Below are 27,513 nucleotides of genomic sequence, written 5' to 3'. Positions count from 1 at the left end.
ATTGCCTAAAATAAAATCAGTAGTACACCACCAACATTGACATATGGAACCGACTTGAAGAAAACGAAAAAAAAAAAAGGAAACCCTCACTCAGTAGTATGCATAGCAATATAAGAAATTTGAATGTATGTGAAACCAGGCAAGCAAATAATAATTTATAATGTGCAGAAGTAGGTACGAAGAGGAACCAATAGAACCCGGTACTTGTAAGCAAATTAATAACAAAATAAATAAAACAAACATATGAAGAACAAACAAAAAACACTTACAAAACTAAGCAAAACAACAAACAGACAAAACTATAGTCCTTCAAAACGAAAACAAAACAAAAAGAGAGATAACGCAATAAAACATAACAACAACATTAACAAACAAAGTAAACAACACAAAACGGTAGGGCTAAACAAAATAATGCATTCTAAACGGTGAGGACGAACATTGGGCGAAAGAGAGCAAAAAGAAAAAAAAAACAAGGAGTAACAATTTACGATTAAAATAAAGATTTTCTTAATGCAACTCAACGGGCTTGCGTGTGATGCGGCGGAATGCCATACACACCGTGGGGCGTGTATAGCGACCCCCGAGGTATATACATTTATATATATTTTTAGACCTTCATTTGCAATCGTTCCTTCCGTTCTGCGATAAAGCAAAGGCCGTTTCCAACTTTGTGGTTTTGTATTTTCGCTCTATCCGTTGTGGTTTTGTTTTGATTTGGTTGCTTGTGACTTTTTCGTCTTCTCAATGCATTTTTACAACGATTTCACACGATCGTTGAATTCTCACGATCGTTGCCGGGCCTGTTGAGGGCCACCACACACATATTACGCGACATATGCGCCCCCCAGGCCGTCCCGCGTGGTTACGCGTTTTATCAGCCGAGATTACTGCGTGTAGATGTCCCCACTTGTCCGGCGTGGATTATCATTTGTTTAACGGAGCAACAATTTGCGAGTGGATAATCACACCGGAGGGAGGGGAGGGGGGGGGAGAGTTTGGGGACTGCCGGGAGGAGTGGGATGAGATACAGCTTGTTGGGATGGTATCATGACCAGCAAACGAACCGTCGGTTCTACCGCTATCTGCATGGCGATAGGTGAAGCAATCCGTTGACACTTATTTAAAGCGGTTTGATAAGGCAATGCGAAAAGGTTTGGTTCGGATAAATGAAATCATGCACGAGGAACAAGTAATGAAGGGCTCCAGGGATTTTGGGATACACATTAGCCTTGCAGCATCACGTCTACCAAGGACATTGAAGTTGACTGGAACCACGCAATACAGTTTAAAAGGTATCACAGGTCGTGATTCTTGGAAGGATCTGAACTTTTGTAAAGCTGTTGCTTTCTTACTGGTTTGTTTTCCTCATCTTATAGTTTCTGTAAGGTTCCTGATCATTCAGATCCTTACATGTACTATACAGTATGGTAGGACTGAGAAGATAATATTGTACATGAAATTGGAGGAGTTTAGCCTGTAGCTCCACAGCTCAAGTAGAGTCAATTCTGGTGAAGTTCAGAATACCAGAGCCTAAGCCAGTTGTGATTGTACCATGATACCACGTACTAGCTTCCTCAGATTCGTGCATATCTTCAAACAATTTAATCTCCAACACTGGTCGGGTCGAGCGGGTAGGCAAGTCGCCAAAGCCAAACAGAAACAACAACAAAAAATACAATCTGATATCTGAGGCTGAGACTCTCGCCACGTTGCCCGTAACCGTCATTGCACACGAAACCACTAAAACGAGTGATATTGTAAGGTCTCCTGTAAACGAGATGAAGAGAGAGAGGACGGAGAAAGTCTAGGTACTGGCCGTGCCTCTACTATCAGCTGCGATGGAGAGCATCCCACACACTCACATGAAAAATGGGCGATTCATTCTTCCAGCTTCTCAGCGGACCCCCTCTTCTACTGCTACTGCTGCTGAACAGATGAGAGAGGAGAATTCGAGAGCAATGGGTAGCGCAAGCGGGTAGCCGCCAACGCAACAACAGATAAACAACAACGCTCCCCGAGATAACGCGCGATACGATTGCAAGGCGAGAGAGTGAGCGAGAGCAGCGGAGGACTTGTTTGAGAATGCAAAGGCGCGCTGTGGGTACGGTGTGTGCTGGTGGGAGCGCTTAGCTCTAAAAACGAGATAACGAGCCTCGATCGCAGACACTCGGAGGATAGAGGGATTGTGTCGCCTCACGCTGCGTCCAATAAAACGTGTTTGCACCGACCAGATCCAGACCATTTGCAGTTTTCCTCTCGGTGCCGATAGTGAGGCCGAGCGCTCAATCACCGCAGCTCAGCTGGTTTTGGGTGACAGTGCCGTGTTTTGTTGTGTTTCTATTAATAATTACACCCGTCTAGTAGCTGATCGGCCGCAAAGTAGAGCAGTGCACAGTTGCAACATATCAAACACGATCAATCAACCTCTTCGCCATGTGTGAGGCCGGCTCCGACTGTAGCAAGAAGTATCAGGAGTGGGAGTCGAATGAGGAGATTCAGCTGTTTCGCGAATATCTGCGCATTCCAACGGTGCATCCGAATGTGAACTACGGTATGGGGACCACATGGTGGAATAGGGAGAGGTGGGCGGACGGCACTCCAAAGGCCGTCAGATTGACACAAATCACACAGCAAGCTAAATTGAACTTAATTCGCTTAATCTAAAACAATTCCGAGCGGATGTGAGCGTCTCTGGAGTGCCGTTCGCTCTCTCCCCTTCGTTCCGTAGCAATTGAGTTGTGAAGAAAAAAAAAAACTATTACCCCAACCGCTCTTTCACTTCAGATGAGTGCGTTGAGTTTCTGAAGCGCCAGGCGGCGTCGCTCGATCTGCCGGTGCGCGTGATCGAGGTGAACCCGCGCAAACCGATCGTGATCATCACGTGGGAGGGCACGGCACCGGAGCAGAAGTCGATCATACTGAACTCGCACATGGACGTGGTGCCGGTGTACCCGGAGCGCTGGACCCACCCCCCGTTCGGGGCGGAGATGGATCACGAGGGGCGCATCTATGCCCGGGGCGCCCAGGACATGAAGTGCGTCGGCATGCAGTTCCTGGCCGCGATCCGGGCGATGCGCCGGGACGGCGTGCGGCTGAAGCGCACCATCCACGCCACGTTCGTGCCGGACGAGGAGATCGGCGGCAAGCTCGGCATGATGGAGTGGGTGCACAAGGAATCGTTCCGCGAGCTGAACGCGGGCTTCTCGATCGACGAGGGCATCGCCGGGGAGGGCGAAACCTACCCGCTGTTCTACGGCGAGCGCAGCGTGTGGCGTAAGCAGAGTGGCGAGCGCCGTTGGGTCGAACGGGCAGTTTAAATAGGGTTTTCCTGTTTCCCCTCGTTTCGCTTCAGATGTGTATTTCAACATATCCGGCACGCCGGGCCACGGGTCGCTGCTGCTCAAGGGTACGGCGGGCCAGAAGGCGCACTACATCATCGACAAGCTGATGCGGTTCCGCGAGAACGAGGTGAAGCGGTTGGAAAACAATCCGGACTTTACGATCGGCGATGTGACCACGGTCAACATCACGCTCATGAAGGTGGGTTTGGGTGGCCAGCTTTAGCAAGCGAGTCTTACACTGACCGCACACCGTCTCGTTTTGTTTCCCCTCCCCCCAAATAGGGCGGTGTGCAGGAAAACGTGGTCCCGCCGGAGCTGTCGGTTTGCTTCGACATTCGGCTGGCGGTGGACGTCAACCATCTGGAGTTTGAGAACCAGCTGCTGGACTGGTGCCGGGAGGCGGGCGGCGGCATCGAGCTCGAGTACGACCAGAAGTGCCCGTACGTGAAGCCGACCAAGCTGGACGGCTCCAACATCTACTGGGTCGCGTTCAAGGACGCGCTGGACGAGCTCGGGCTGCAGGTGAAGCCGCAGATCTTCCCCGGCGGCACAGACAGCCGGTACATCCGCGGCATCGGCATCCCCGCGATCGGCTTCTCGCCGATGAACAACACGCCCGTGCTGCTGCACGATCACGACGAGTTTCTCCGAGCGGACACGTACCTCGAGGGCATCCGCATCTATCGCAAAATCATCGCGAACGTAGCGAACGCGTAGCGCTCGTTCCTCTTCCCGTCTGTTTGCCTTCACCCACAGCATTTACCGTAACGAATAAACGAATCTTCGAATGGGAGGGAGCAGCGAAGCCAGCGAGCCAGCATTTATTTCAGCAGCTCGTCAATGTATGCACCGGTCATTAGATCCGCATCCGAAAGCTCGAACAGGCGCTTCATTTCGTCCACTATCGACTGGCCCTGGGCGAGCGTTTGCTCCGGCTCCAGCACGACCTCGAACTCCATGAAGTGGCCCAACGATTCCACCACGTCCAGATGGATGCGCGTTTGGCCGTGCAGGAAGAGGAGGCGCCGCTTGTTTAGCCGCCCTCGCACGCCGACCGTCTCGGCGAGGATCTGCTCCAGCAGGGCTGGCTCGGCGACGTCCATTTTGGAGTAGAGCGACAGCTTCGGGCCGGCCACGTCCGACCGGTCGTAGCTGATGAGCTCGGACGGTTTGTCCTGCGTTGTTGGGAAGGGAGGGAGGGGATTTCATTAGTTTGCTTCGCTGGCTCGTTTCGCTTGTGCTTACCTCCAGGTAGCGCAGCTTCAGCCGGCCGGTAGTGGCGTGGAAAAAGACATCCCTCTGCGTGATCACCGTGCCGTCCGTGCCGGTCAGCTGCTTCGCGATCGCGACACGACGCTCGTAGCCCTCCTCGCCGCCCAGCCTTGCCTTCAGCTCCACGTTACGATGCTTGTCCGGGTTGCCCTTGTCGCCTGTGGTCATTGCGAGCGTGCTATGTGTGATCTTGTTTGGAATGTACGAAATACAAAAAACGAAATATGCTTCACTGTTTAGCGTCTCACGCGATTAGGGCGCGAAAAGCGGAGCCTGCCGGCTTTTTTTATACGTTTGTCAGTTTTGTTCGCGTTTGTTTTGAAATGCCGATCGGATCGGAGTGGTGGGGATCTCGGAATCGGAACTACCGTGTTCGGGATTGATTCCGGAGTAGATTTCTATTGCCGAATTGCTAAGATGGGCTTATTACACGGGGGAGGAATTCCCCCAAATAGCCACATTTGCTTAAGCAGCTAATTAAGCGAAAGATCGCAGCTCGAATTTGCCTTTTGCAGTAGTTAAACAGCATCAGAGGTGAGTCTTTCAAAACGCGCTTAAGCAGCTTCCTTATCGCAAGTGCCACAAATCCATCCCAAATAGCCAGCTCGAACTCTATCGCTGATTTGAGGCTGTTTAACGACAAATCGTTCCGATGTCGTACTTTGTGGCTGATAAAGAGATAAGAAGTACTTTGCGGAACTATGGAGCTTTTTAACAGGCACATGGTACTCTTTGGAACTTTGCGGCTGATTAGCCTGCTGTGTGTGTGTTCACGTTCACGATGGAACTTGAAGGCTTGTTAAGAAAGCGTACTGAACTTTATGGAACTTTATAGCTTTTGCATGACATCGGTACAAGGTGGCTCTTGCCAAAGTGTCAAAAACAGACGCCGTCTTGTGGTTTGTGCCTCAGTTAGATTAGTTATTTGAAATAATAATATTAAGTGAAGTGGTTCTGACTTCACTGTGAAGTATTTAAAATTCTGTGAACGTTAAGAACATTTACAGTTCACAAATAAACATGCACATAAAAACAAAAACCAAAAATGTGTTGTTTATTTCAATAATGACGTCTTGCTTGAAAATAAAACACAAAGCAAAATAATCCCCGGCGCCCTGGCATAAGGAAGCTGCTTAGGCGCTATTTAGATGGACCACCTGGAACTTTGATGCTGTTTATCTACTGCAAAAGGCGAATTCAATCAGCGATCTTTAGCTTGCCAAAATTGGCTGCTTAAGCAATTTGGTTATTTGGGTCCAGTCGTTAAAGCGCTTGGGATCTGTCCACACGATCATGATTTTGTTTTGATTTTTGCTCGAAATGTTAGAAGGCCATTGAAGTTATGATCGAAGAGGCTAGGCGCGAAACACGTTGTAAGAAAAGGACAGCAATATGTCGATGATTAAATTACGGCATCTGTAGAGCAATTCAGTGCACGTTTTAGCTTAATTTGTAGCGAATGGGATTCAAACGTCCTTTTTAACGAAGCTATATTCGTGAAGGTTTCAAATCCGATTCCAATTTCGTTGTCGGTTCCGATTCCAAAGCCAATTCCGGGAACTGATTCCGGACCTTCTATCTGGAATCGATTCCAGAAAACTTCGAAGGTAGCCGGAATCGGTTCCGACCAAAAGCTCCCTTTTTCCCATCACTAGTCGGATCAGTGCGGCGGAAACGTCATAACATTGCCAACCAAAACACACGTTCCCGTGCCGCTGTGTTCCTAGTGATCTGTGTGTCCCGCTCGATGCCATGGGTGACACCGGGCCGGAGTCGGACCCGACGGCCAGCAAGCGGCCGAAACTCCAATCAACCGCCGACCAGCCCCAATCAGCCGTGCGGTGTAAATATTTCGTCCAGCGCAAGAAGCGCTACTGCAAGATGACGGTCGGCACCGGGAAGGAGTACTGCGGGGAGCACGAGCCGACCGCCGCCGAGCCGGTGGCCGCCTCCGGTGCCGACCGCATACCCTGCCCGTTCGATCCGAAGCACTCGGTGTCGGCGGCCAAGCTGGAGAAGCATCTGAAAATATGCAACGCTCGTCCGCCGGCCGAGCAGAAGCCGTACCTGGTGCCGGGCATCAACTGTACCTCCTCGGACGACGAGCAGCCGGAGGCAGCGGGCAGGGAGGAGAAGGTGACGAAGCTGGCCGACATACCGCCGGGCGAGCTGCTCGAGCTGATCGGCAAGGTGGGTGCGCTGTACGAGTCGGCCGGGCCGCTGATCAAGGAGGAGTCGCCGCGCCACAGCATCCTAGCGGACGAGCTGACGGTGGAGGGGTACGGGCCGCAAACGCTCAAGCATCTGGTGCAGTCGTCCGCCCTGCTCGGGCTGGCCGAGCAGTGCGACTTTCTGCGGCCCGACACCACGTTCGTGGAGTTCGGCGCGGGCAAGGGCCAGGTCGCGTACTGGCTGGCGCGGATCGTGGAAACGGCCCCGCTCGCCCGCTCCGCCGTCCTGCTGGTCGACCGGGCGTCGCACCGGCACAAGAAGGACAACAAGATCGAGACGCGCGAAATCGTGCAGCGGGTGCGGGCCGACATTGCCGATCTGGAGCTGCACCGGGTCGAGCTGGTCGAGGCCGGGGCGGGTCGGTCCGGCGTCGTCGGCATCGGGAAGCATCTGTGCGGTGCGGCTACCGATCTGGCACTGCGCTGCCTGGTACGTAGCGGCACGAGGGGCACAACGGTGCGGGGCTGTCTGTTTGCGCTCTGCTGTCATCATCGGTGCGATTGGCGCACGTTCGCCGGGAAGCGGTTCCTGCTGGAGAGCGGCATTACGCGGGCAGAGTTCGAGAGCATCGTGCGGATGGTGAGCTGGGCCGTTTGTGGCACGGGGCGAAGCCGGGAGCGGCAGCAGGAGGACGACAGGCCGGACCGGTGCGGGTTGACGCGGCCGGAGCGGGAAGCGATCGGGCGGCGCTGCAAACGGCTACTCGACATTGCCCGGCTGCGGTACATGGAGCGGCACGGGTACGAGGCGTCACTCAAGTACTACGTGACGAGCGACGTGACGCTGGAGAATGTGTGTCTGGTGTGCGTGAAGAAATAAAACAGTACTGCCGACCCTAAAAAAACGGTTACGGTTACATTTGAATTGTTACTGTTGGTCATGCTGACTATCCTTGGGGAGGCTTCACTAGTCAGGAGAGCGGGCGATTAAAGAAATCAGTGTTTCTGCTAGCGCCATACAACATGAATCCCCAAGATCATCTGAAGACATCTGTGGTCTTATTTACCAGATTCAGTGTCGCTGGGAACGTTTAACAGTTTAAATTAAAGAACTCGTTTTAACAAAAGTTGCCTACGCATAATGGTTGAGTTGCCGGAACATGTATGGCCACGATACTTAAACATGTCTATAGGCTAAGATCATTTGAAAACCTTTCATAATTTAAACTATCAAAGGAGAAATAGTTTGTGAGCGTAATAGATTTCTCCATTACTCTTAGCAATAACATAATAATTTTGAAGACTGATGAGGAACATCAAAAGAGATGGACATTACGCGGATCGCAGTAGTCTACAAATTCGCCAAACCAACTCTCGGAGATCCAACAACAAGCAATTTCAATCTAATTTAAAGGTTATCTCTCTTTATCAAATTAACTGATTTGGAGATGTTGGATCCCAGTTACCACAGGGATAATGGAAAACGAATAGGCAATGGTATCTCATAGCAACCATACAGAGTATATAAGCAGCTCGACAGCTCATCACATACTCGCCGTTAAGTTGAACTCCAAATAAACAACTTTTAACTAGAATCTGTGTATAATATTCCGAAGTAGTCGGACATATCAGGAAACATCATTTATGGCAGACATTTTTTTTCTCAAAAGAACCAACACATCGTTATCAATCCATTTCCCGCCAGGAAATGGTTATACCCGGCAATATTTCAAACCCGACTTCCAAAAGTTTCGATTGTACGAATAGAATATGTCTGATAGACATGAAAGATGACCTCGCGCGATGATCAATCATAAAAAACCACGTGGACAGAACGTTATAACACTTGCCTTACAGCTTAAATGAACGAACGTGAATTACGAATGGAAAGGATATAACAGAGGCAGCTTCAGTTAGTGTCAGTCGTGACCAATTAAGCTTAGAGCAACATTCAAAACTTATCAGATTATAGGCTCTTGACGTCTCTAACTTCGTTTGTCGCGGATATTAACGTATTCCTTAAACATAATTCAAATCTTCGTGGTCGTGTTATTTCCGATCGATGATATCGAAGAACTCTGGACCTCTGAACCCAACATGAAAGAATAACGAACTCCATTGGAGCCTAAGCATTTCACACATCTTCATTCATGAATGGATTCAGAATGGAAGAACACAAAAGAAGTACATTCTAAGCGAATACCAACTTGTGGACATGTTTATGAAACCGTTCTCTTCATCAGTTTTTTAAGAAACAACCGTTTGCGATAGGTCTAAGAGGGGGTGCTACAAAAACAAAGTACACCCTATGTATCTTATGTATGTATCTGTAGGGAAAGGGTCTCGAATCTAATTCCTAAAGATTCTTGAATCTCCAAAGAAATCTGTAGAGATTCATGTATCTCCAAAAGATTCTCTATAAGATTCAGGAATCCATTAAGTTTTATAAATCTTCAGAGATTCATGAACCTGTAGAGATGATCTTGCATGAATCTCACATGATCCCATTGGAATTGCAATTCAGATTCATTGAAACATTTCAAAGATCCATGAATCTGAATCTGATTGACCCGACACTATTATTAAGCCCAGACCCAACACACTAAACTTATTAAGAATGAATATCGCACAAAATTGAAACGCTTGCAACTGAGCTTACAATACCAAATCCCACATCCTTTGCGATTTACGTTTGTATATATATATATATATGTATATATTAACCAATCTATTCTTCCCATTGCATATTCGGCAGCTAAGACCCTCCCACGTATAACGTTTGTGATGTATAGATATATCCGCCCAGACACGTCCAATACTGTTCCTGAGCATTGAGTAACAAAATAAAAAAAAAGGATATAGGGAGAAAAAAAAACATGTACAACAGCAAACAGTGCATAATAACCAATGTGCGATGACTCGCTCGCTCTCTCTCAGTTCATCTCCCGGTTGCCCAGGTCGGGCGCCCCACTGTCCGCGGTACAGTTCGCGGTGATGTGGGCCAGCATCCGGTTGACGACGTCCCGCAGCAGGTGCGGCTTGCAGTGCTCCTCCAGCCACGGTATCACGCCGGACGTCAGCTCGGCAAAGTCGCTCATCGGCAGCTGCTCGAACGTGACGAACATCTCGTCCATGATCGCCTTGAACACCTGAAACTTGACATCGTCGCTCAGCCGGGCCTCGGTCCGGCCCGGCGACGTCTGCTGGTGCTGCAGCATGTGCTCGTAGTTCTTCTTGATGATGCGCAGCGCCATCACCTCCTTCTGCAGCGAGGCCCGCTCCTCCTCGAGCTTCTTCTTGTTCTGCTGCAGGTAGCCGATGTAGTCGATCGACTTCTGCAGCACGGACGCCTTGCTCAGCTTGTAGCCGGACGCGTCGGTCTGCTGGCAGGTCGGCACCAGCTCCTGCAGCGAGTCGTACCCCTTCTTGATCGCGTCGCGCCGCTTCTGCTCCGCCTGCGTGTGCGCCTCCCGCCGGCGCTCCTTGTAGCTCATCGTGCTGCTCTTGTTGTCGCCCGAGTCCTCCTCGTCCTCCGAGTTGTGCGCGGAGGAGGTCGGTGTGTGGATGCTGCCCGCGCTCGAGCACCGCGAGTACATGTTGCGATCCTTTTCCGGCGGGCTGGACGGTTCCATCTTCATGTCCATCTCGTACTTGATATCTGAGCGGGAAGCAAAGCGGGAAAAGCGGATGAAAAGTAAAGCGTATGGTATGGTGTGTGTGTGTGTGTGTGTGTACGATAACAGCCTGCACGTGTTGTGCAGCTCTGCCCCGGACAAGCTTACTGTCGTTCATTTGGACCGTTTCGTTTTCCTGCGTTCCTCGGTGTGTGGCGTGACGGAAGGCTTTGCCGCGTTCAGGCACTGGTTTTTTGCAGGTAGTGTTACCTTTTGGTGCGATAATCACGCAGCAATGAATTTTCACCGCCTCGATTGTTGTCAGTGTCTCAGAACGGCGACGCAATGATGGCGCCCTACAACTGATAAGACGTGTGCGCACCGAGGGGGAAAGAGTGAGAAAAAAAAACACTCACACACACACACACACGGACGGTTGCCTATTTGTGGCATACAATGAAGGGCTGATAAACAGCTACCTTTCTCTTACTCTCTCGCTCTGTCTTACATGCTGCCGCGGCACTTCCGACTGATTGGTGATTCACTAAAAATAAAATAAAAATACGTTTCCTGCAGCAAACGGTACACACTTCGCGCAAATGTTTGAATTTTTATCTCATCTTACCAGAACCACCATTCCACGTTCCTCTTTACGTGTTGATATACGTGTTGTCACACGACCTATGCTCCTTGCTATGCTCCTATCCGATGTAATCACGGCTAACAGCTCGTGCTGTTTTAATTTTTTTTACGGTGCGCAAATCTAGCACCAGCAGGAAACAGAGGCGGAGAAAAATAAACAAGTGAAAAGTGCCTTTGTTTTGGATTCTGCACACCCCCAACCTGCCGTACGGCTGTTGACAGCTGATCGGGTCGGATTGCACAACGTGTGCGTGTGTGTGTGGCTGTTGTGATGCGCTTGTTTCGCTTGTTGCGTAAAAAAACGGTTCGTAAATGGTGCGGAACAAAATGGTGCAGGAAAAAAGGATTCGTATTTTACCAAACTGTTTTCGCCGTGGTTGGGAATAATGGTAAAATATATTAAAGAAATTAAAATTAAAATTGATTCTACCCACAGTAGGCTTGCAGCTGCAAAAAGGCCTTTTCGGAACATTCTCAACCACAGGGTGACCAGAACGTGCGCTTTATTTGTAGTTCAACCAATTTTTTCTTATCATTCTGCTGGTTTACAAACGAGCAACTTAAAATCAACGATATTTCACATTTGCTACCGATTACCAAATTCTCATTTTCAAATCATTCCTTTTTTCTGAAAAGAATCTTAAACGACTCCGTTTGCCGGAACGATTAAAATAGATAGAAAATAGGCTAGTGGCGCCATCTATTGACGAACAGCCATCCAGTGGAGCTTTTCTCGCTTTGATAGCTTTCATCTTCACTCTGTACTGTTGCATGATCTCACATAAACAATCTGGGCGCTGTGTGGCTCGTTTTGGAATCACAGCTTTGTCCACTCTCCTTCTCTGTGATTGGTCTCTCATCAACTCTCAGCAGAGCGTATTGCAATGGGAAGAAAGAGAGAGCGCATATGGCAAAAGCGGCATCGTACGTGAGGATCGGAAAGAGAGTTAACGATTGTAAACCAATGAAACGCTCTCATCGCTCTCTTATTTTGTAGTGTGTTCTCGGCAGAAGGCTAATGCAAAATGCCAGCACTCAGAGTGTTAAAGCTATGCATGGCTGGAACTAAAACGGCAATACGATTGTTTAAATACTTATCTCTGATATTATTTTGCGTGTGTAGAAGCAAATGATAATTGAATGATGGTCGATGGTGTTATTACCCGTGTATCTGATTATCAGTAATTAGTATTAATTTTTGTTTAGAAATTTAGAAGGCTATTAAAGCTACCCAAGCGCCACAGATTAAGCCTAAACGACTGCAAAATCAAATATCCATAGAAAAAAACGAAAGCTCTTTAGCTCCACAGGTTTGCTCAATCGATGGTGTTTAATAACTCAACTCATGTGTTTCGCTTATCTTCGTCTAATAATGGCCTATGGTGTATCCTTCTAACTTCTAACCGAGAAAAATCTATGAGAATGGTCGGGTGTATCGTATCACCGTTTTAGTTCCAATGCGGAGGAAATCAGTACCAGTACAGAGGGGAGAAGAAAGCTCTGAAAGCGAAGAAAGCTCCACTGTGTGGCTATTCTACCAACAGATGGCACCACCAGCTTTTTTGTTGCTTTATTAAAGTCGTGTACTATGTGCTAAACGAAGCCTTTTAAGATTCCTTTTAGTTTGAGAGCTTGAACCGTTTAGAACCCATTTAGTGGTCGGTGAGTAAAAAGTAGTATTTATTGAGCAATCCAGTCAGACTTCAAAGTTTTCATTTTGCTTTTGCATGGCGCTTGAGGAGCCTCAAATATCTTGCATGATTCCTAACCTCTCCAGTTGAATAATTAAAAAATACGTCTGGTCAGCTATACGACTATCCCAAGTGCCACAAATCCACTAAACGACCACTAAACGGCTTCTAAACGACTCAAGTTCTCTACCTAAACGGAATATAGAAAGACTTCGTTTAGCAGACGGCAAACGACTCATGCATTCTAAAAATAGCGAAAAAGCTGGTGGCGCTCTCTGTTGATGGGATAGCCAACGAGTTGAGCTTCAACGCTTGGTTTCGCATTGAAGTTATGCATCGCTAGAACTAGAACAGCGATACGATTGTTTAAATACTAAACTCCAACGGAAACCACCAGCTCTGAGGCGAATGAGTTTTGAGTAATGGTCGTTGGTGTTGATACCCACGTATCTGACCACACGACCATCCATATTGATTTTTGCTCAGAAAGTTAGAAGGCTATATAGGTCGAAACACATTGCAAGAAAAGGATAGCAATATAATGATGAGTTGTAATACGCCATCTATTGTTCAAACCAATGAAGCTGTGGAGCTTTCATTTTTTTCTATGGATATTCAATTTTCCAGTCGTTTAAGCTTAATCTGTGGCGCTTGGGTATCAATACAATCGATATTGAAGATTCCTTTAAGGCTGGGAGTTTTTATTTTGCATTTGACATTTGATGTGTCAAATCAGTACAATTTGCTGGAAGCACTGTCAAATTTAGAAAGTAGCGTATAGCGAAATCGCGTATATCGATTATGGCGTATTTCGGGGAATATCTGTATATAAAATAATTAATTTATTGGATAACATCTATTACTTCAGGCAAAATTACACGGCAAAATGACTGGAAGCCGTGAAATTCGACTAACGCAGAAATTCGAAATACGGTCCCCATTAAAAGTGTATCTCGGGGACCGCCTGTAATCAAACCATACAAACAGATCAAACCATAAACCAAGAAGTAATATTTTAAAATATAGTTGCCTGTTTTCTTCTGCATATCACCCAACCCCAAACAAATCCTGTTGTTGAATGATCACTTTGGGCCTTTTTATCGACTTTTTTTTAATATAAAATTTGCCGACCCGTTACTGAACTTCCCAATGTTTTTCAACTTCCTGCTCCAACGATGTCTCGGCTAGTTCTCGCGTGTAGCAGGTCCGCACTGGATCCCTCCTAGCTCCGGCCCTCTACCAACCTTGGCCGAATAGGCCCTAGCACATGCACGTTCATCAGGCAACACTCGTACACAGCAACACAGCAAACAAGAAAAAAGGCCTTCCCAAAGGGCAGTTTTGGCACTCAGCGACACATCCATACACGCGCGCACACACACGCACGCATTAGTCTGACATCGGTAGCTGGGAGCAGTAGGTTTTTGCGGCTGGAGAGACAGTAGCGTCTCCACCAGACACGGGAGACAGAGTGATACAGAGTAAACGCGAAACGACGGAATAAAGGACGTGCCAGCGCGCAGTGAGCGCATTCGGTTTTCTATCCCCCTCCCGCGACGTGCGTGCGTGCGTGTTAACTGTGTGCAAGCGATGCATTTGTGAAATTCTGTGACCGTGAACGAACAGCAGTTTTTGTGCGTGTGTTTTCATGTTTTTGTTTCGCGTTCGGTGTACGCGTGTGGCTAAGTGTGCCCCCCCCCCCGCAACTGATCTCGTGTTACTCTCTGCGTGTGTGCCTGTGTGTGCGTGCATATACTGAATTGCGAAGGAAGCCACGGGCAAAGTGTGGTGAACTTACAACAAAACGCCATTTAGCACGTTTCCCCCCTCCCGTTCCTCTCACCACGGTTCCGTGATTGACCCGTGCGTGCGTGCGTGCGCTGCGCGCGTGTGTGTGATTGTAGCTGTGTAGCTGTACACACACATACGCACACACACCCCGTGTGGGATCGATGTGCGCTTTGGTGGAGGATGCATTTGCGGGAACATTTGGTTGGTGCGAACTCCAATCGAACGGCGGCGGTCTCTCTGATGTGACAAAGAAGCAGCAGCAGCAGCGCTAGTGTGTGAGGCAGCATCGTGTCGTGCACGCGCGTGTGTTTGTGCTTGCGTGTTTGCGGGGCAAGGAGCGCAGCGAGGAAAAGCGACGACGCAAGCGTTCTGCACCACCACCACCACCACCACCGCTACCAATCCACCTCATCCATCATTTCGAGCACGGGAACCGATATTAGAGGGGGAGAGAAAGAGAAAGAGCGAGAGAGAAAAAGAGAGAAAGAAGCGTTTAGGAAAAGACGCAATTTTTGGATCGCTCTTGCCTTTTTGTTTTTTTTTTGTGTATTGATACACACACACAAACACACCATGTGGGGGAGCTGGAGCGGCCCCCGCCAGTGATTGCAACGTTTTCCACCACTCACCGCCTCTCCCACCCCCCCGCAATTACAGCGTAAACAAAGCAAAAGCCCCCAAAAAAATGGCGTCAACCGATCCAACGAAATCTTTGTTTACTACGCAAACGGAGAAGCCCAACCATTACACGTAAGTTTTGACTGTGTGTGTGTGTGTGAAAAGCATCGTTTTTTGGCACACACAAATGCACACATAGTTGTACACACACGCGCGCGCATACACATACAATAACAAAGAAAGAGTCAAACGGCGAACGTACAAAAACGCCAAAAAAGTGCGATGTGCATGCGTGTGTGTGTGTGTGTGTGTGTGTGTGTGTGTGTGTGTGTGTAAAAAAGAACAACACGGGGTGGAGGGAGGAGATATTGCATTCCATCCTCCTGTGTGCATGTGTGTGAATGTGCATAATCTTCAAAAAAAACCCACGTTTGACCCGTTCGAACAAAAACGCTAACTTTTGTATTTGTTGTTTTCCTTCCCAGCTACCTGAAGGAGTTCCGCGTGGAGCAGTGCCCCTCCTTTCTGCAGCACAAGTGCAATCAGCACCGGCCGTTCGTCTGCTTCAACTGGCACTTTATGAACCAGCGGCGGCGGCGCCCGGTCCGCCGGCGGGACGGCTCGTTCAACTACAGCGCGGACAACTACTGCCCGAAGTACGACGAGACGACCGGCATCTGTCCGGACGGGGACGAGTAAGTAAACTGCTGCTCCTTCGCAACACAGAAGAGGAGCAAACAGGAGCGAAAAAAGAAAACAGCACAAAACATAGCTTCAGAAAAGCGCATCGGGAAGGCAAAAGGTCGGGAGCGTGGAACAATGTTTGGAAACGAAGCAGGTTCTGCACACACACACACACTCAGTCAGAAAATTGCATTTTCTTGTGTGCAAGAGGTACCAAATGCTTGCTTCACACCAGAGCATTCTGCCTTTTCACAAGAAAAAACGCTAACACACAGGAGCCGTGAAAAATCGGCCGCTTACAGGGGTTTCCAGGGGTTCTCATAGTTGTGCGTCACTTCTTTGCCTCTTTCCTATTGGCAGTGAACTCCATATGTTGGAAATTGGACTATAGGGTCCCTTTTCGGACAGGCACCCTGGAAAATCCTATTGCATTTGTCCAACAAGGTTGCTAGAGCGTCCAATTCCCATTACATTCGCGTAAGAAAGAGTTAATAAAGCGTCCCACAGCTATGAGAACTGCTGGAAACCCCTGTATGTTTTATGCCATGTGTGTGTGTGTGTGTTTGTGCTTCCCACGTAGCGTACCACACTCAGACACAGACGTTGATGGAATGCAGTTAATTTTCGGGGACAAAAAAGAAAAGCAGCTTTGGGAAGCTCCTCGCCCACATTTCGGGTTCGTTTCGTTATTTTTGGTGTGCCACACACCATCACCACCACCATCACGACGTCAGCAGCAACCAAAGGGGGGATGGGAGGAGGATGCGTTTTCACACACTTGTGGCATCCCCGCCGCCTTTTGTTTCTACATGTGCGACACACATGTGTTTGTGTGCGGGGAGGTGATCAATGGTACACTTGCACTTTTGGCAGCGGAAAAAAGTTAAACGCTCCATGTCGCGTTGTTGGACCATTCCATATTGTTGATGAAAAATAATAATAATAATAATAATAATAACACACACACACAGCAGCGAGCCAATGGTGGAATGAGCGTGATTTGGATTTGTTTACTTAGCGTGCAATTGCAGCAACGCGCGGCCGCATTTACCCCTCCCCCCACCCCCTTACCCAACCATATGTTTGTTGCACCACGAGGCGAGGCGAAATTGTGTGCGTGTGTGCGGATATATTCAAAAAATCCACGACAAAAGCGGGTTGGTTGCGAAAATGTCCTACCCCCCCCCCCCCCCAAGACTTTTTTTTTTAATTTGCTGCGTTTTGTTGTTGTTGTTTTGTCTACACCCCCCTCCCCCCTACAATCAACATACGAACGAAGCAGAGCATAATTGGAAGCACTGACAGAAGGAGGGGGCAGTAAAATTTAACGTTAAACATACTTTTTGTTTTTGCTGTTGTTGTTGTTGCTGTGCCTTCGTTTTTGCGTCTGTTTCGATTATTGCGACGTTAGCAACATGGGACACCACCCCGTCCCCTTCTAAATCCCTCCCCCCCACCCATCTATTTTAAACCCTCCTTCCAGCAGTAACATTACACACACACACACACCGAGTGTGTCAAAGACTGTGCATGAGCACGTGTGTGTGCGTGCGCGCGCGCGTGCTCGCTCCTTTGTGTGTGCGTGCGCCATCTTTGTTATTTGTAATTTTGTAATCTTTGTTTTGGAGACGCACTTGCTCTTTTCCCTCCCTCTCTCTCTTTCTCTCTTCCTTTCCTTTCCCTTCCCAACGGTTCAAGCAAAAACGAAGACACACACACACACACACACACACACACACACACACACACACACACACACACACACACACACACACACACACACACACACACACACACACACACACACACACACACATACATACACACACACACACACACACACACACACACACACACACACAATAAGATAAAAGTAACCTCTTGACTTTGTGTGTGTCTCTCTGTGTGTGCGTTTAGAAGAGTGTTAGAAAATAATGCAAGCTGTGTGCGTGAGTGTTTGTGTCCGTAAATGGCGTATTACTGAATGTGCATCTTTGGTTTGTGTGCGTGTGTGCGAGAGAATCCAATCCATGCCAAAACTCAATGCGTAAAATGTGCTAATGTTTGTTGGCATTTGTTGGGAGCGATAGAAGTAACAACAATTCACACACACACATGTGTTGGCAAGGTTAAAATATATTGGCAAAAATTTGTCATTTTGTTTAATATGCGAACCATCAATATCAGCAAGCGTGTGTAATATAAGCGAGCGAGCGAGGGCCAAGATTGTAGGCTGGAAAATGGGGGAAAAAAAGGAAAATAAATACAAGTTAGTTTCATTTTCGTTTTTTTTTTTGTTGGTTCAAATTATTCGATCGAGGAACAGACAGCTAAAACGCAAAAGGGAACCACATGAACTATTATTTGCCCAGAAACTGTTCAGAAACATTTTTCAGCAATCGCAGACTCGACTTGCCTTGGGCAGGAATCTTCAGGAAAACACAGGGCAGGTGTGGCGATGGCTGGGCCACTTGTTGCCCGGCAGGGAACTTGCGAGCGGGGGAGGGGGAGGGGGGAAATATACCTCAGTGTGGTGTGTGGCGTTACATTCTCCTCGACGCCGTACAGTGAAGTGCAGTGTTCTTACCGGTGCTCAAACGACGTGCCAATTTCACTGATCAGTCACCAATCAACCACGGGCAATGGCGGCAATTCCATCCACAATCAACAGCAACATCGCGATCTGCAAGTTTTCGCGTCTCACAAGAAAAGAGAAAAGCGCATTTTCCGCGCTGCCCGGCAATCAGCGTACCAGCGCAGCAGAAAGTGTCTATGTGTGTAGTGATATAAAGTTGCAAAAGCAATAAAACAATATATATATATTTATGTATGAAAACGGAAATGATGGTGTGACCCCCGGCTAAAACGGAATGTGCAAATCAGCAGCAGATAACAATCGTGCCTGATTGCTTCCACCATCACCACCACCACTGGCATCAATCAATTAACTGCGGCGTCTGCGCGCGCGCGCGGCTACCGATCGTCGTCGTCGATTTGTTTTATTATGCTTCCAGCACCTTTGGGCTGTTTGTAAATTACCTGGTATGGCAGGTTCCAACAACCACCACCGCGCGGAGTGGTCAGTGACAGGGTTAATATGATGAGGCAATCGAAAACAAGTAACAGTCACAGGCAATATAAATAGAAATAAAACACTCCGCAAGGCGCTTCGTTCAGGGTCTTGCGTTGGTTGCGGACAATATGGTAAAGCACAAAGGGGGCAAGCAACGAAACTGGTCAAATGTACCCTAAGGTTAGCAATAGTTAGCAGGTAAGGTAAGGACTAGTTACACAATTGCATTGGCGATGGTTCGTGTTTTGAAGCGACTTCAGTTCATTGAAAACTAACTTCCAGTGCTGCAAAATGTCATGAGCATCACGTGATCATCACCACCGAAAACAATGAACATATCCGTGGTAGCACAGATGTTCATTGCTGATACTGTCAATGTCATTAAAAAATCTGTCTGAAACAAATTCCATGTCAGCGTCACGTACTCAATTGTGATAATCAGAGGTGATCGAAGAGTTGGTGTCATCAATACTTGCTTGGTGACATTTTAGCAACCAACGCTTGGTTAGATACAACGCAACATTCTGACAGACAAGCGGAGCTTAATGCCGGCGCCAGCATAATTATGATTTTTTCTGGCTGTAGTAACCAACACTCATGACTGAAACGAAGCTCAAATCAGCGCTCCTACACAACTGTGATGATTAGGGGTGAGACTCAAACAGTTGGTGGAACAATCACATGCTTGGTGACATTTTTTTAGCACCCAACTCTTGGTCACTCACTTGTTCGTGACGTTTTCTGTCGGTGATAATCACGACATTCTTGGAGTATACTTAACGTGTGGTCCTAAGCAACAAAATGAGCATGCTTTTCTCGGTTTGATGGTCTGTCGGGTCAGACGGAGCGAGAATGCATGCCCCTTTTTGCTTGGAACGTCTCGCACGCATCGCATATCTCCCACGACTATCGTGATGATCACCCAAAAAAAAAAAAAAAAAGTCGCGACCATGTGACTGACCAAGAGTTAGTTGCACAAAATGTCACCAGGCATGTGATGGTCACAAAAACTGTTTGAGTCTCACCTCTGATCATCACAGTAGAGCTCGTGACGCTGACATTCTTTATGACATTGACAGTGACATTTTGCAGCACCACTAACTTTATCTACTTTACACTAGTAGTACAAAAAAGAGCAAGAAACAGCAAAAATGGAGAAGAAATTCAACAAAGAAAAAATTCAACAAACAATCGGGTTTAGTAGCCGATGCCTCAGCCGATGTGGGACAATCATAGCTTGGGTCTTGGCGTTATGAAGGCGGATTCTCCATTCAGCAGCATAGCCCTGGAGGATGTCTAAGCAACGCTGAGCTCCAATGGCGCTGCCTTCTGCTGGTATTCTACCCTTCGGGGTCCTTAACGGGCTTCGGGATCACCTTAGCGCACTTCCAGACTTGCGGGAAAGTATTGATTGAGAGACAACTATTAAATTTCCATTGGATTGGATTGGAATTACTATTACTATTGGATCCATTCATATGAGTCTTCAGCGATGAGTGATAAGAATCTCAAATCAAATCTCCAAAGATTCATGGATCTGTGAAGATTCGTGAATTTCAAAGGATTCAAGATTCATGAATTATCAAGGATTTCAGAATCCATGCATAAATCTCCAGAAATTCATGAATCATTAGATACGTATTATTTCAAAAATATTGAATTTGCGCCATGCCATGATACAGTGGTTAACTCGCACGACATGCCCGTCGTGGGCTTAAGTCTTGCATGGAAGTATCCCCGTAGCAGAACAGACTCTCCGGCTGCGTGGTACCAAGTAGTCTCGCATGTCTGTAAAGGCTGGCATAAACACGTAGGTTATTACGCTACGAATAAGATTACCAACATGAAGAAGCTCAAGCTCTATGAATCTTTCCAGATATAGGAATCTTTTGAGCTTCGAGATCTTTGAGATTCATGAATCCTTCCAACTGAGCATCAGCTTCATTGAATCACTACAACGATTCATTCAAAGTTCGTGAAACTGAATCAGATTTACCCAACACTTATGTGAACAAGCAGAGTCATTGCTCGATGTTGCAGATGTCTGATGGAACTATTGAAGCTACCATCAAAGCCTGGGGCCTTCGCCTGTTTTGAAGTCGTTGGATGCTACTTTCAACCTCTGCGACGGTGACACGCTCTTCGGGTGGTAGAGTTGGAGGTGTATTGTTAACCGTGATGTTAGTGATCGTCGTGATAAGACCCAGGCGATATGATGCCTCTGGAAATTGATTAGCTCAGAAGTGCCTTGGATGATTAGCCCGTCGTGATGACTACTTGCTCTGGTGGGCTGCTCTTTAATTGAGACATCAGAGTGTGTGACGATGCTGGATTGTTGTCTTGTGTAGGGTCGTCTAAGGTAATAATTTCCCGATTGATATACACCTCACCTTGCAGTATGTCAGTGGCTGAATCTTTGGATTTTGGTGTTAAAGGGTACTTAAGTCGACGAAATACTCCGCTCAATCATGGTTCCGGTTCTGCTCGCATCAATACTTAACTCAGCATGCACTGGGACTTCAACTCATTAGAGCTTGGAGTCCGTAAGAATGTCCGTAAGACCTTAATTAGGCAAAGCTCACAGACGATTGGTCTGAGCAGTCGGCAAAAACAAAGCAGTAAGGGCAATGCTGCCTCCAATTTCAATGCATAAAAACATGTGCTGCAGACAGAAGTTAAGAAGAGAATGATACAGGGAAAATAAACAAATAAAAATAAATCCATCCAACCCATCGGGTTCGTCGCCTGCGCTGCCGCTCCAACCGTGGCTGTGTGCGCTGTTCGAGTTCACACGTTTAATTTGTGTGTGTGCTGTGGCTTTTCTAGCTGTCCGTTTCTGCACCGGACGGCGGGCGATACCGAGCGGCGCTACCATCTGCGCTACTACAAAACGTGCATGTGCGTGCACGATACGGACGCGCGCGGCTACTGCGTGAAGAACGGGCATCACTGTGCGTTCGCGCACGGCATCCACGACCAGCGGCCGCCGGTGTACGACATCAAGGAGCTGGAGGCGCTGCAGAACGTGGAGGACGCGGGCGACGGCGGCCTGAACGGGCCGAACGTGCTGGACAAGGAGCGCAACCTGATGAACGAGGACCCGAAGTGGCAGGACACGAACTACGTGCTCGCCCACTACAAGACGGAGCAGTGCAAGCGTCCGCCCCGGCTCTGCCGGCAGGGGTACGCCTGCCCGCAGTACCACAACAGCAAGGACAAGCGGCGCAGCCCGAGAAAGTTTAAGTATCGGTAGGTGTCACTTGCAGCAGGTGTGATTGAGAATTGATTTTAATTTGTATTCGTTCGGTTTCTGCTACTCCACGCGCCACAGCTCCACGCCGTGCCCGAACGTGAAGCACGGGGAGGAGTGGGGCGAACCGGCCAACTGTGAGGCCGGCGACAACTGTCAGTACTGTCACACGCGCACGGAGCAGCAGTTCCATCCGGAGATCTACAAATCGACCAAGTGTAACGATGTGCAGCAGGCGGGCTACTGTCCCCGCTCGGTGTTTTGTGCATTCGCGCACGTGGAACGTAAGTGGAAAGGCGCTTCTTCTGCTTCCCCACCACCAGCCAAATGTGTGCATTGCACTAACCCTAATCCGTGTTCTTCTCGCCTCTCCAGCGTACATGGTGATGGAGGAGGATCCGCAGGCGCTGGCCCTGTCCGACATGCGCTCGTCGGTGCTGTCGTCCGGCGACGGCGGGGGCAACGGCAGCGGCAATGGCGGCGTCTCGGTCGGCGGCGTGCTTGCGCCCGGCGTGATCGGGGGCGCTGGGGGCGGCAACGTGCCCGGCGGGCCGCTCGTGTCGGCCGTCGTTGGCTCGCACAGCAAAAAGGATGCGCAGGATCTGGCGGTAAGTGTGGTTTGGCGCGTTGCGAAACGCACAGCACTTGGCACCGTGTAGCGCTGCGTACTGATGTGGGTGGTGGGCTTTTGTGGGCAGAATTTCTCCTACTTCCAGCTGCAGCTGCAGAACGGCAGTGCCGAGAGCAGCGAATCGGCCAGCACCAGCAGCCTCGGCTCGAACAACAGCTCGCACAACAAGGCGCCCGGGTCGCACCTGCAGCAGCAGAAGCACGGCTCGTCCGCCCTGCTCGGCAACGGGCACGGCGGTGCCGGCAATCCGCTCGGCGGGCTCGGGCTGCTCAGCAACGGCGGCCCGACCGGTGCCAACAGTGGCAGCGCGAACGCCAGCTCGCTGCTCTCCAACCTGGACTTTAATCCGGACCTATCCAAGCAGGTGCGGCGGGGCTTGTGCCTGTGGAATGGGTTTGTTTTTTCTTAACCACTTTTATTAATGTTTTTTTTTTTGCATTTGTATCCCAATTTCCAGATGGTTGCTATCGACAATGATCTCTCGCTGAATCCTATCGAACGCGAACAGCGCAAGCGCATGACGTGTTTGACTTTTAATATGTTTAATGTAGGCTCGCCGCTCGAAATGTGTAAGTTTTAGCATATGCATGATAGCTTTTCCTACAGGGTGCCCCAGTAAGGCTTATTTACTTTACCGGTTCGGTTATTTACTTTACTGTTCACTAAATGTTGGACTTTTCACCTTGAGGATTTACTCATTTGCAGCAGTTCAGACTGTTATCACTAGTTTGTTATGCTATTTTTATTTTTTTTTATTTGCACATTACTTCTCATTTTTGAATTATGATAGAATATTCATCAAAAGAGGTGCGAAATGAAAAGAACTGTTAGACAACGTAAGGACAGTTTTCTGTTGCTTTTTTAGGGATTTCGTTTAGTTTATGGTTCAGTTTCGATTAGTGTTCATCAGAAAAGAAGTATTATTCAAAAAGATGCAAAACCAAAACGGCACGAACTGCTCCCATAATTAAATCTTTAATTTTTGTCATCTGCTTCAATACAACTTCGCAAATCGGAAAATTAAGTACATCAGCACTTGCAACATACCCAATGACAGATTAAAATGTAAACAACAACGTGCATGAATCATCAAAATAATGCTTATACATTATTTGTGCACCCGTTAAGGTCAACTATCTTATTTATTTATTGTTTTTCCTCCTCCCCCCCAGACGAACAAGCTAGGCGCGACAATATGCATGGTTTTGAAAATTCAATGTCCGGACTGATGTCCTCGGGACTACTGCCTAGCAGCTCGGCCCCGGTAAACATTCCAGGCTCATCCATGGGCAATTCAATTTCCGGTAAGGCATCTACTGCAGCCGCTTTTTTGTTTGTTTGTTTTTGAAGCACGATCATACCGTTGCATTCTGTCGCCCCCTGTCTAGGCATTCTGCAAGGCACGTCCGCACCGGTGAACATTCCTGGCAGCTCTCTCGGCCACAACTTTAGCCCCTCGTCCCACTCGAACCTGTTCGGCCTGCACGACCCGTTCGGCACGCATCACATAGGGAGCGGTTCGGCACCGAAGCTCAGCAACAACTCGTACGGCCACAACCATACCGATAACTTTTTCTTCCATTCGAACAACATCATCTCGCCCGTGCTGGGCGACGGTCTGTCCGCTAGCCCCGAAATTAGGTAAATGTTGCATGGGGAGACCAGACAACCGGCTGGCATTCACCTTTTCTAATCCACCGCGTTCGGCTGTTACCGTTTCCGCAGAAGAATGTCGGACCTGAATCCGCTCAGTAGTGAGATAAGTAGTAACACAACGAATTTGCTGTTCGGCGACGGTCAGCACCATCAGGGTGGTCCGCAAGCACAAACTCCTTCGCAGCAGCAGCAGCACCATCTACATCATCAGTCACAGCAGTCACAGCAAACTCCTTCGCAGCAACAACAGCAACAGGCTCAGCAAGTCCCCCAGCAGCAGCAGCAGCAGCAGCAACAGCAAGCGATCAACTGGGAAGAGCGCGTCCTACAGGCGACAACTGCCTGCGAAGCATGGAAAGCACAAATGGAGGAAAGCAACCGAAAGGTATGTTCTGCCGCTTCCCAAAACTGTCAAGATATGTACAACCAGTGGTGCAAAATGTCACTGTCAATGTGATAGAAAAATCTGACTGAAACAAAATCCATGTCAGCGTCACGAACTCAATTGTGATAATCAATGGTGATACTCAAAGCCATTGGTGTGACCAATGCATGCTTCGTGACATTTTTCCGACCAACGCTTGGTTAGTCATTATGTCATGATTTTTTTTAACTGTGATCAATTCTGAAAAATGTCACTGATATAGTCATGATAAATTCCGGATGAAACAAGATAATGGCAGCGTCATGAGAGTGATGATCAGAGTGAGGCTCAAACAGCTGTTGCGACACATGCTTTGAGACATTGTGTGCAACCAACACTTAGTCAGTTACTTGCTCGTGACATTTTCAGTCGATGATCATCCTGATAGTCATGGGAGATATGCGTTGCTTGCGAGTGATTCCAAGAAACAAAATTAGCATGATTTCTCGCTCTTTTTGACCAGACAGGCAATCAAAGCAGACAGAGCGAGAAAGAATGGCATTTTTGTTGGCGTGTGGTCCCAAGTATATGACAAGAATGTCGTAATTATCACCGACAGAAAATGTCGTGACCAAGTGAGTGACCAAGAGTTAGGTGATCATATCAGTTGTGTGGGTGAGCTGATTTGAGATTCGTTTCAGTCATAATTGTTGGTGATTGAAATAGTGGCATTTGGCAGCTCTGTTCATAGCCTGACACAATCATGATTATGCTTGCACCAGCATTAAACTCAGCTTGTCAGTCAGTGTATCGCGTTGGACTCAAGCATTCGCATGTCGTGTTCGGCATGTCATGACGCACTTTCATTGAGTATCAGCAATGAGCAACAAGCTACCACGGATATGTTTATTGTTTTCGTTGACATTACGTGATGCTCATGACATTTTACAGCACTAGCCCCTTTTCATTCGCCCCCTTCTGCCCTCTTTTCAGACGGCCATTGCCGAGCAGCAACGCGACGAAGCGCTGTCGCACGTGAAGGCGCTCACCGAAAAGCTGGAGCAGATGAAGATGTCCGGCAACAACGGTTGCCCGCCGAACTATCGTCCGTGCGATTTGCGCGGCATGCCGCTGGCCAAATTGAAAAGCATACAGGTAGCAATCGCAGTCAGGTGGCAATGCTGCGGAGCAAGCCGTCCTGCTGTACCACTTTCTGCACTAACACACACCGGTTCTTTTTGCATCTTTGCAGGCGAAACTGCGCGAAGAGATCGAGGAGGTAGAAATAGTATTATACCAAGAGACGGCCAACAAGTGCATGAAGTGCGAGGAGAAGAATCGCTCGGTTACGCTCGTGCCGTGCAATCACTACGTCGTCTGTGATACGTGCGCAACGACCCAGCGCGAGTGTCCTTACTGTCAGACGCCCGTCACGCCGAAGGCGTAATGGGGGCAATGCGGGAACACCCTTTTGCTACCCGCGCATGTATTTTGCAGTGGAGAACAGTGCAGTGGAGTATTTTGAAATGGGCGAGAGTGGAGATAACAAAGCAGCAAAAAAAAAAAAACCGGTAGTAGTTGAGGCGAAGTGGTGAGACGTACAGTGTGGGTACTCTATCAACTATTAGGCGCGCATTTTGATTTTACCCTGTATTTAGGCATATATTTTTAATTTAGTTAACGGCAGTCTTTCATTCGTGTACAGTAACATATTTTTTAATTTTTTTATATAAGCCACTGGGCTCACATCGACAATTACAATCGTGCTAGCGATTTTTATTTTTTTACGCACCTTCTCGTTCTCTTTGCGCTTGTAAGCAAACTAAAGTCAACCATGCCGGGTTAATAATACAGAAAATGACCCAAATTTGCAATGAACCCCTTACAGGGTTTTCCAGGGGTTCTCATAGTTGTGGGACACTTCTTTGATTATTTCTTATGGGCAATGAACTTCATATGTTGATAATTGGACTCTATGGCACCCTTTTCAGATAGGCTATTTGGAAATTCCCATTACAGTAAGAGTCAAATTCCCATTACATTTAGTTCATTTCACATAGGAAAGAGTCAATAAAATGTTACGCGGTTATTAGAACTCGTGGAAAATCCTGTCACCAAGACGCCAATGCCACACGGTTCAGCATGGGTGTGAGATACTTACATTATTATTTTGACACGTAAAACCAACCTGCTGGCCGAACTAAAAACCGATTACACCGATGAGAATGATCATAGCATAATAGTATGGCAAAATTCGATATTGATGATATATGACGTAGATGTTTTAAAAACAAAATATTCCAGTATAATACTTTAAGGGTTCAAACGTAGAATATATACATACACACAAACACACACATATATATATATATATATATATATATATATATATATATATATATATATATATATATATATATATATATATATATATATATACATTATGAATTTATCTAAACATTATGAAACGGAGTATGGCGAAGCTAAGGAAAGAAAGCATTATTAGGAGCAGATGAGCAAATGGTAGAGATTGGGAAGAAACGGATAAAGAAAAATCTCAAAAAATGATTAGGAAGATAGAGGCGAGGGTGAGAGCAACAAGAAAAAAAAGGGTAAGAGGAATAGCGAGCGAGAGAGATACAGATAGAGTATAAAGTAATGGCAGCAAGGGAAAGGGCATATAAATAATTTGGTTTTCGTTTTCAGTAAGTGTGT

At 47.7% G+C, this 27,513-nt stretch overlaps 5 protein-coding genes across 6 annotated transcripts; 3 read left to right on the top strand and 2 right to left on the bottom strand.

The window, feature by feature from the left end:
- The first annotated feature begins 2,155 nt into the window (after nt 1-2,155).
- LOC120905887 (aminoacylase-1A-like) lies at nt 2,156-4,165 on the top strand. The gene is made up of 4 exons (XM_040317183.1): nt 2,156-2,551; nt 2,785-3,273; nt 3,353-3,540; nt 3,624-4,165. The coding sequence occupies exons 1-4, from the start codon at nt 2,434-2,436 to the stop codon at nt 4,056-4,058; spliced, it is 1,230 nt and encodes a 409-aa protein (XP_040173117.1). The 5' UTR covers nt 2,156-2,433; the 3' UTR covers nt 4,059-4,165.
- LOC120905891 lies at nt 4,130-5,308 on the bottom strand. Its single transcript, XM_040317189.1, has 2 exons — nt 4,587-5,308; nt 4,130-4,516 (listed from the first exon to the last, which is right to left on the bottom strand). The coding sequence occupies exons 1-2, from the start codon at nt 4,779-4,781 to the stop codon at nt 4,163-4,165; spliced, it is 549 nt and encodes a 182-aa protein (XP_040173123.1). The 5' UTR covers nt 4,782-5,308; the 3' UTR covers nt 4,130-4,162.
- A 975-nt stretch (nt 5,309-6,283) lies between these two features.
- Nucleotides 6,284-8,420, top strand: LOC120905886 (tRNA:m(4)X modification enzyme TRM13 homolog). Its single transcript, XM_040317182.1, has one exon. The coding sequence runs from the start codon at nt 6,366-6,368 to the stop codon at nt 7,662-7,664; it is 1,299 nt and encodes a 432-aa protein (XP_040173116.1). The 5' UTR covers nt 6,284-6,365; the 3' UTR covers nt 7,665-8,420.
- Nucleotides 8,421-8,984: 564 nt separating this feature from the next.
- Nucleotides 8,985-11,289, bottom strand: LOC120905890 (max-like protein X). Of its 2 annotated transcripts, XM_040317187.1 has the most exons (4): nt 11,024-11,289; nt 10,878-10,942; nt 10,567-10,760; nt 8,985-10,442 (listed from the first exon to the last, which is right to left on the bottom strand). In XM_040317187.1, exons 3-4 carry the CDS (start codon nt 10,574-10,576, stop codon nt 9,718-9,720), a joined length of 735 nt encoding a protein of 244 aa, XP_040173121.1. In that variant the 5' UTR covers nt 10,577-10,760; nt 10,878-10,942; nt 11,024-11,289; the 3' UTR covers nt 8,985-9,717. The 2 variants fall into 2 exon arrangements, with proteins under 2 accessions (XP_040173121.1, XP_040173122.1); XM_040317188.1 differs by lacking the exon at nt 10,567-10,760.
- Nucleotides 11,290-11,312: 23 nt separating this feature from the next.
- LOC120905885 (RING finger protein unkempt) lies at nt 11,313-27,159 on the top strand. The gene is made up of 13 exons (XM_040317181.1): nt 11,313-11,429; nt 13,920-15,272; nt 15,626-15,835; nt 21,724-22,146; nt 22,229-22,431; nt 22,523-22,755; nt 22,846-23,142; nt 23,236-23,347; nt 23,951-24,082; nt 24,167-24,419; nt 24,504-24,819; nt 25,792-25,953; nt 26,051-27,159. Exons 2-13 carry the CDS (start codon nt 15,208-15,210, stop codon nt 26,243-26,245), a joined length of 2,601 nt encoding a protein of 866 aa, XP_040173115.1. The 5' UTR covers nt 11,313-11,429; nt 13,920-15,207; the 3' UTR covers nt 26,246-27,159.
- Nucleotides 27,160-27,513: the final 354 nt, after the last annotated feature.

Source organism: Anopheles arabiensis, chromosome X (genome assembly GCF_016920715.1).
Source record: "Anopheles arabiensis isolate DONGOLA chromosome X, AaraD3, whole genome shotgun sequence".
Lineage (NCBI taxonomy): Eukaryota > Metazoa > Arthropoda > Insecta > Diptera > Culicidae > Anopheles > Anopheles arabiensis.
The sequence above is the reverse complement of the archived record's forward strand: the minus strand, read 5'-3'. Positions and strand labels throughout refer to the sequence as shown.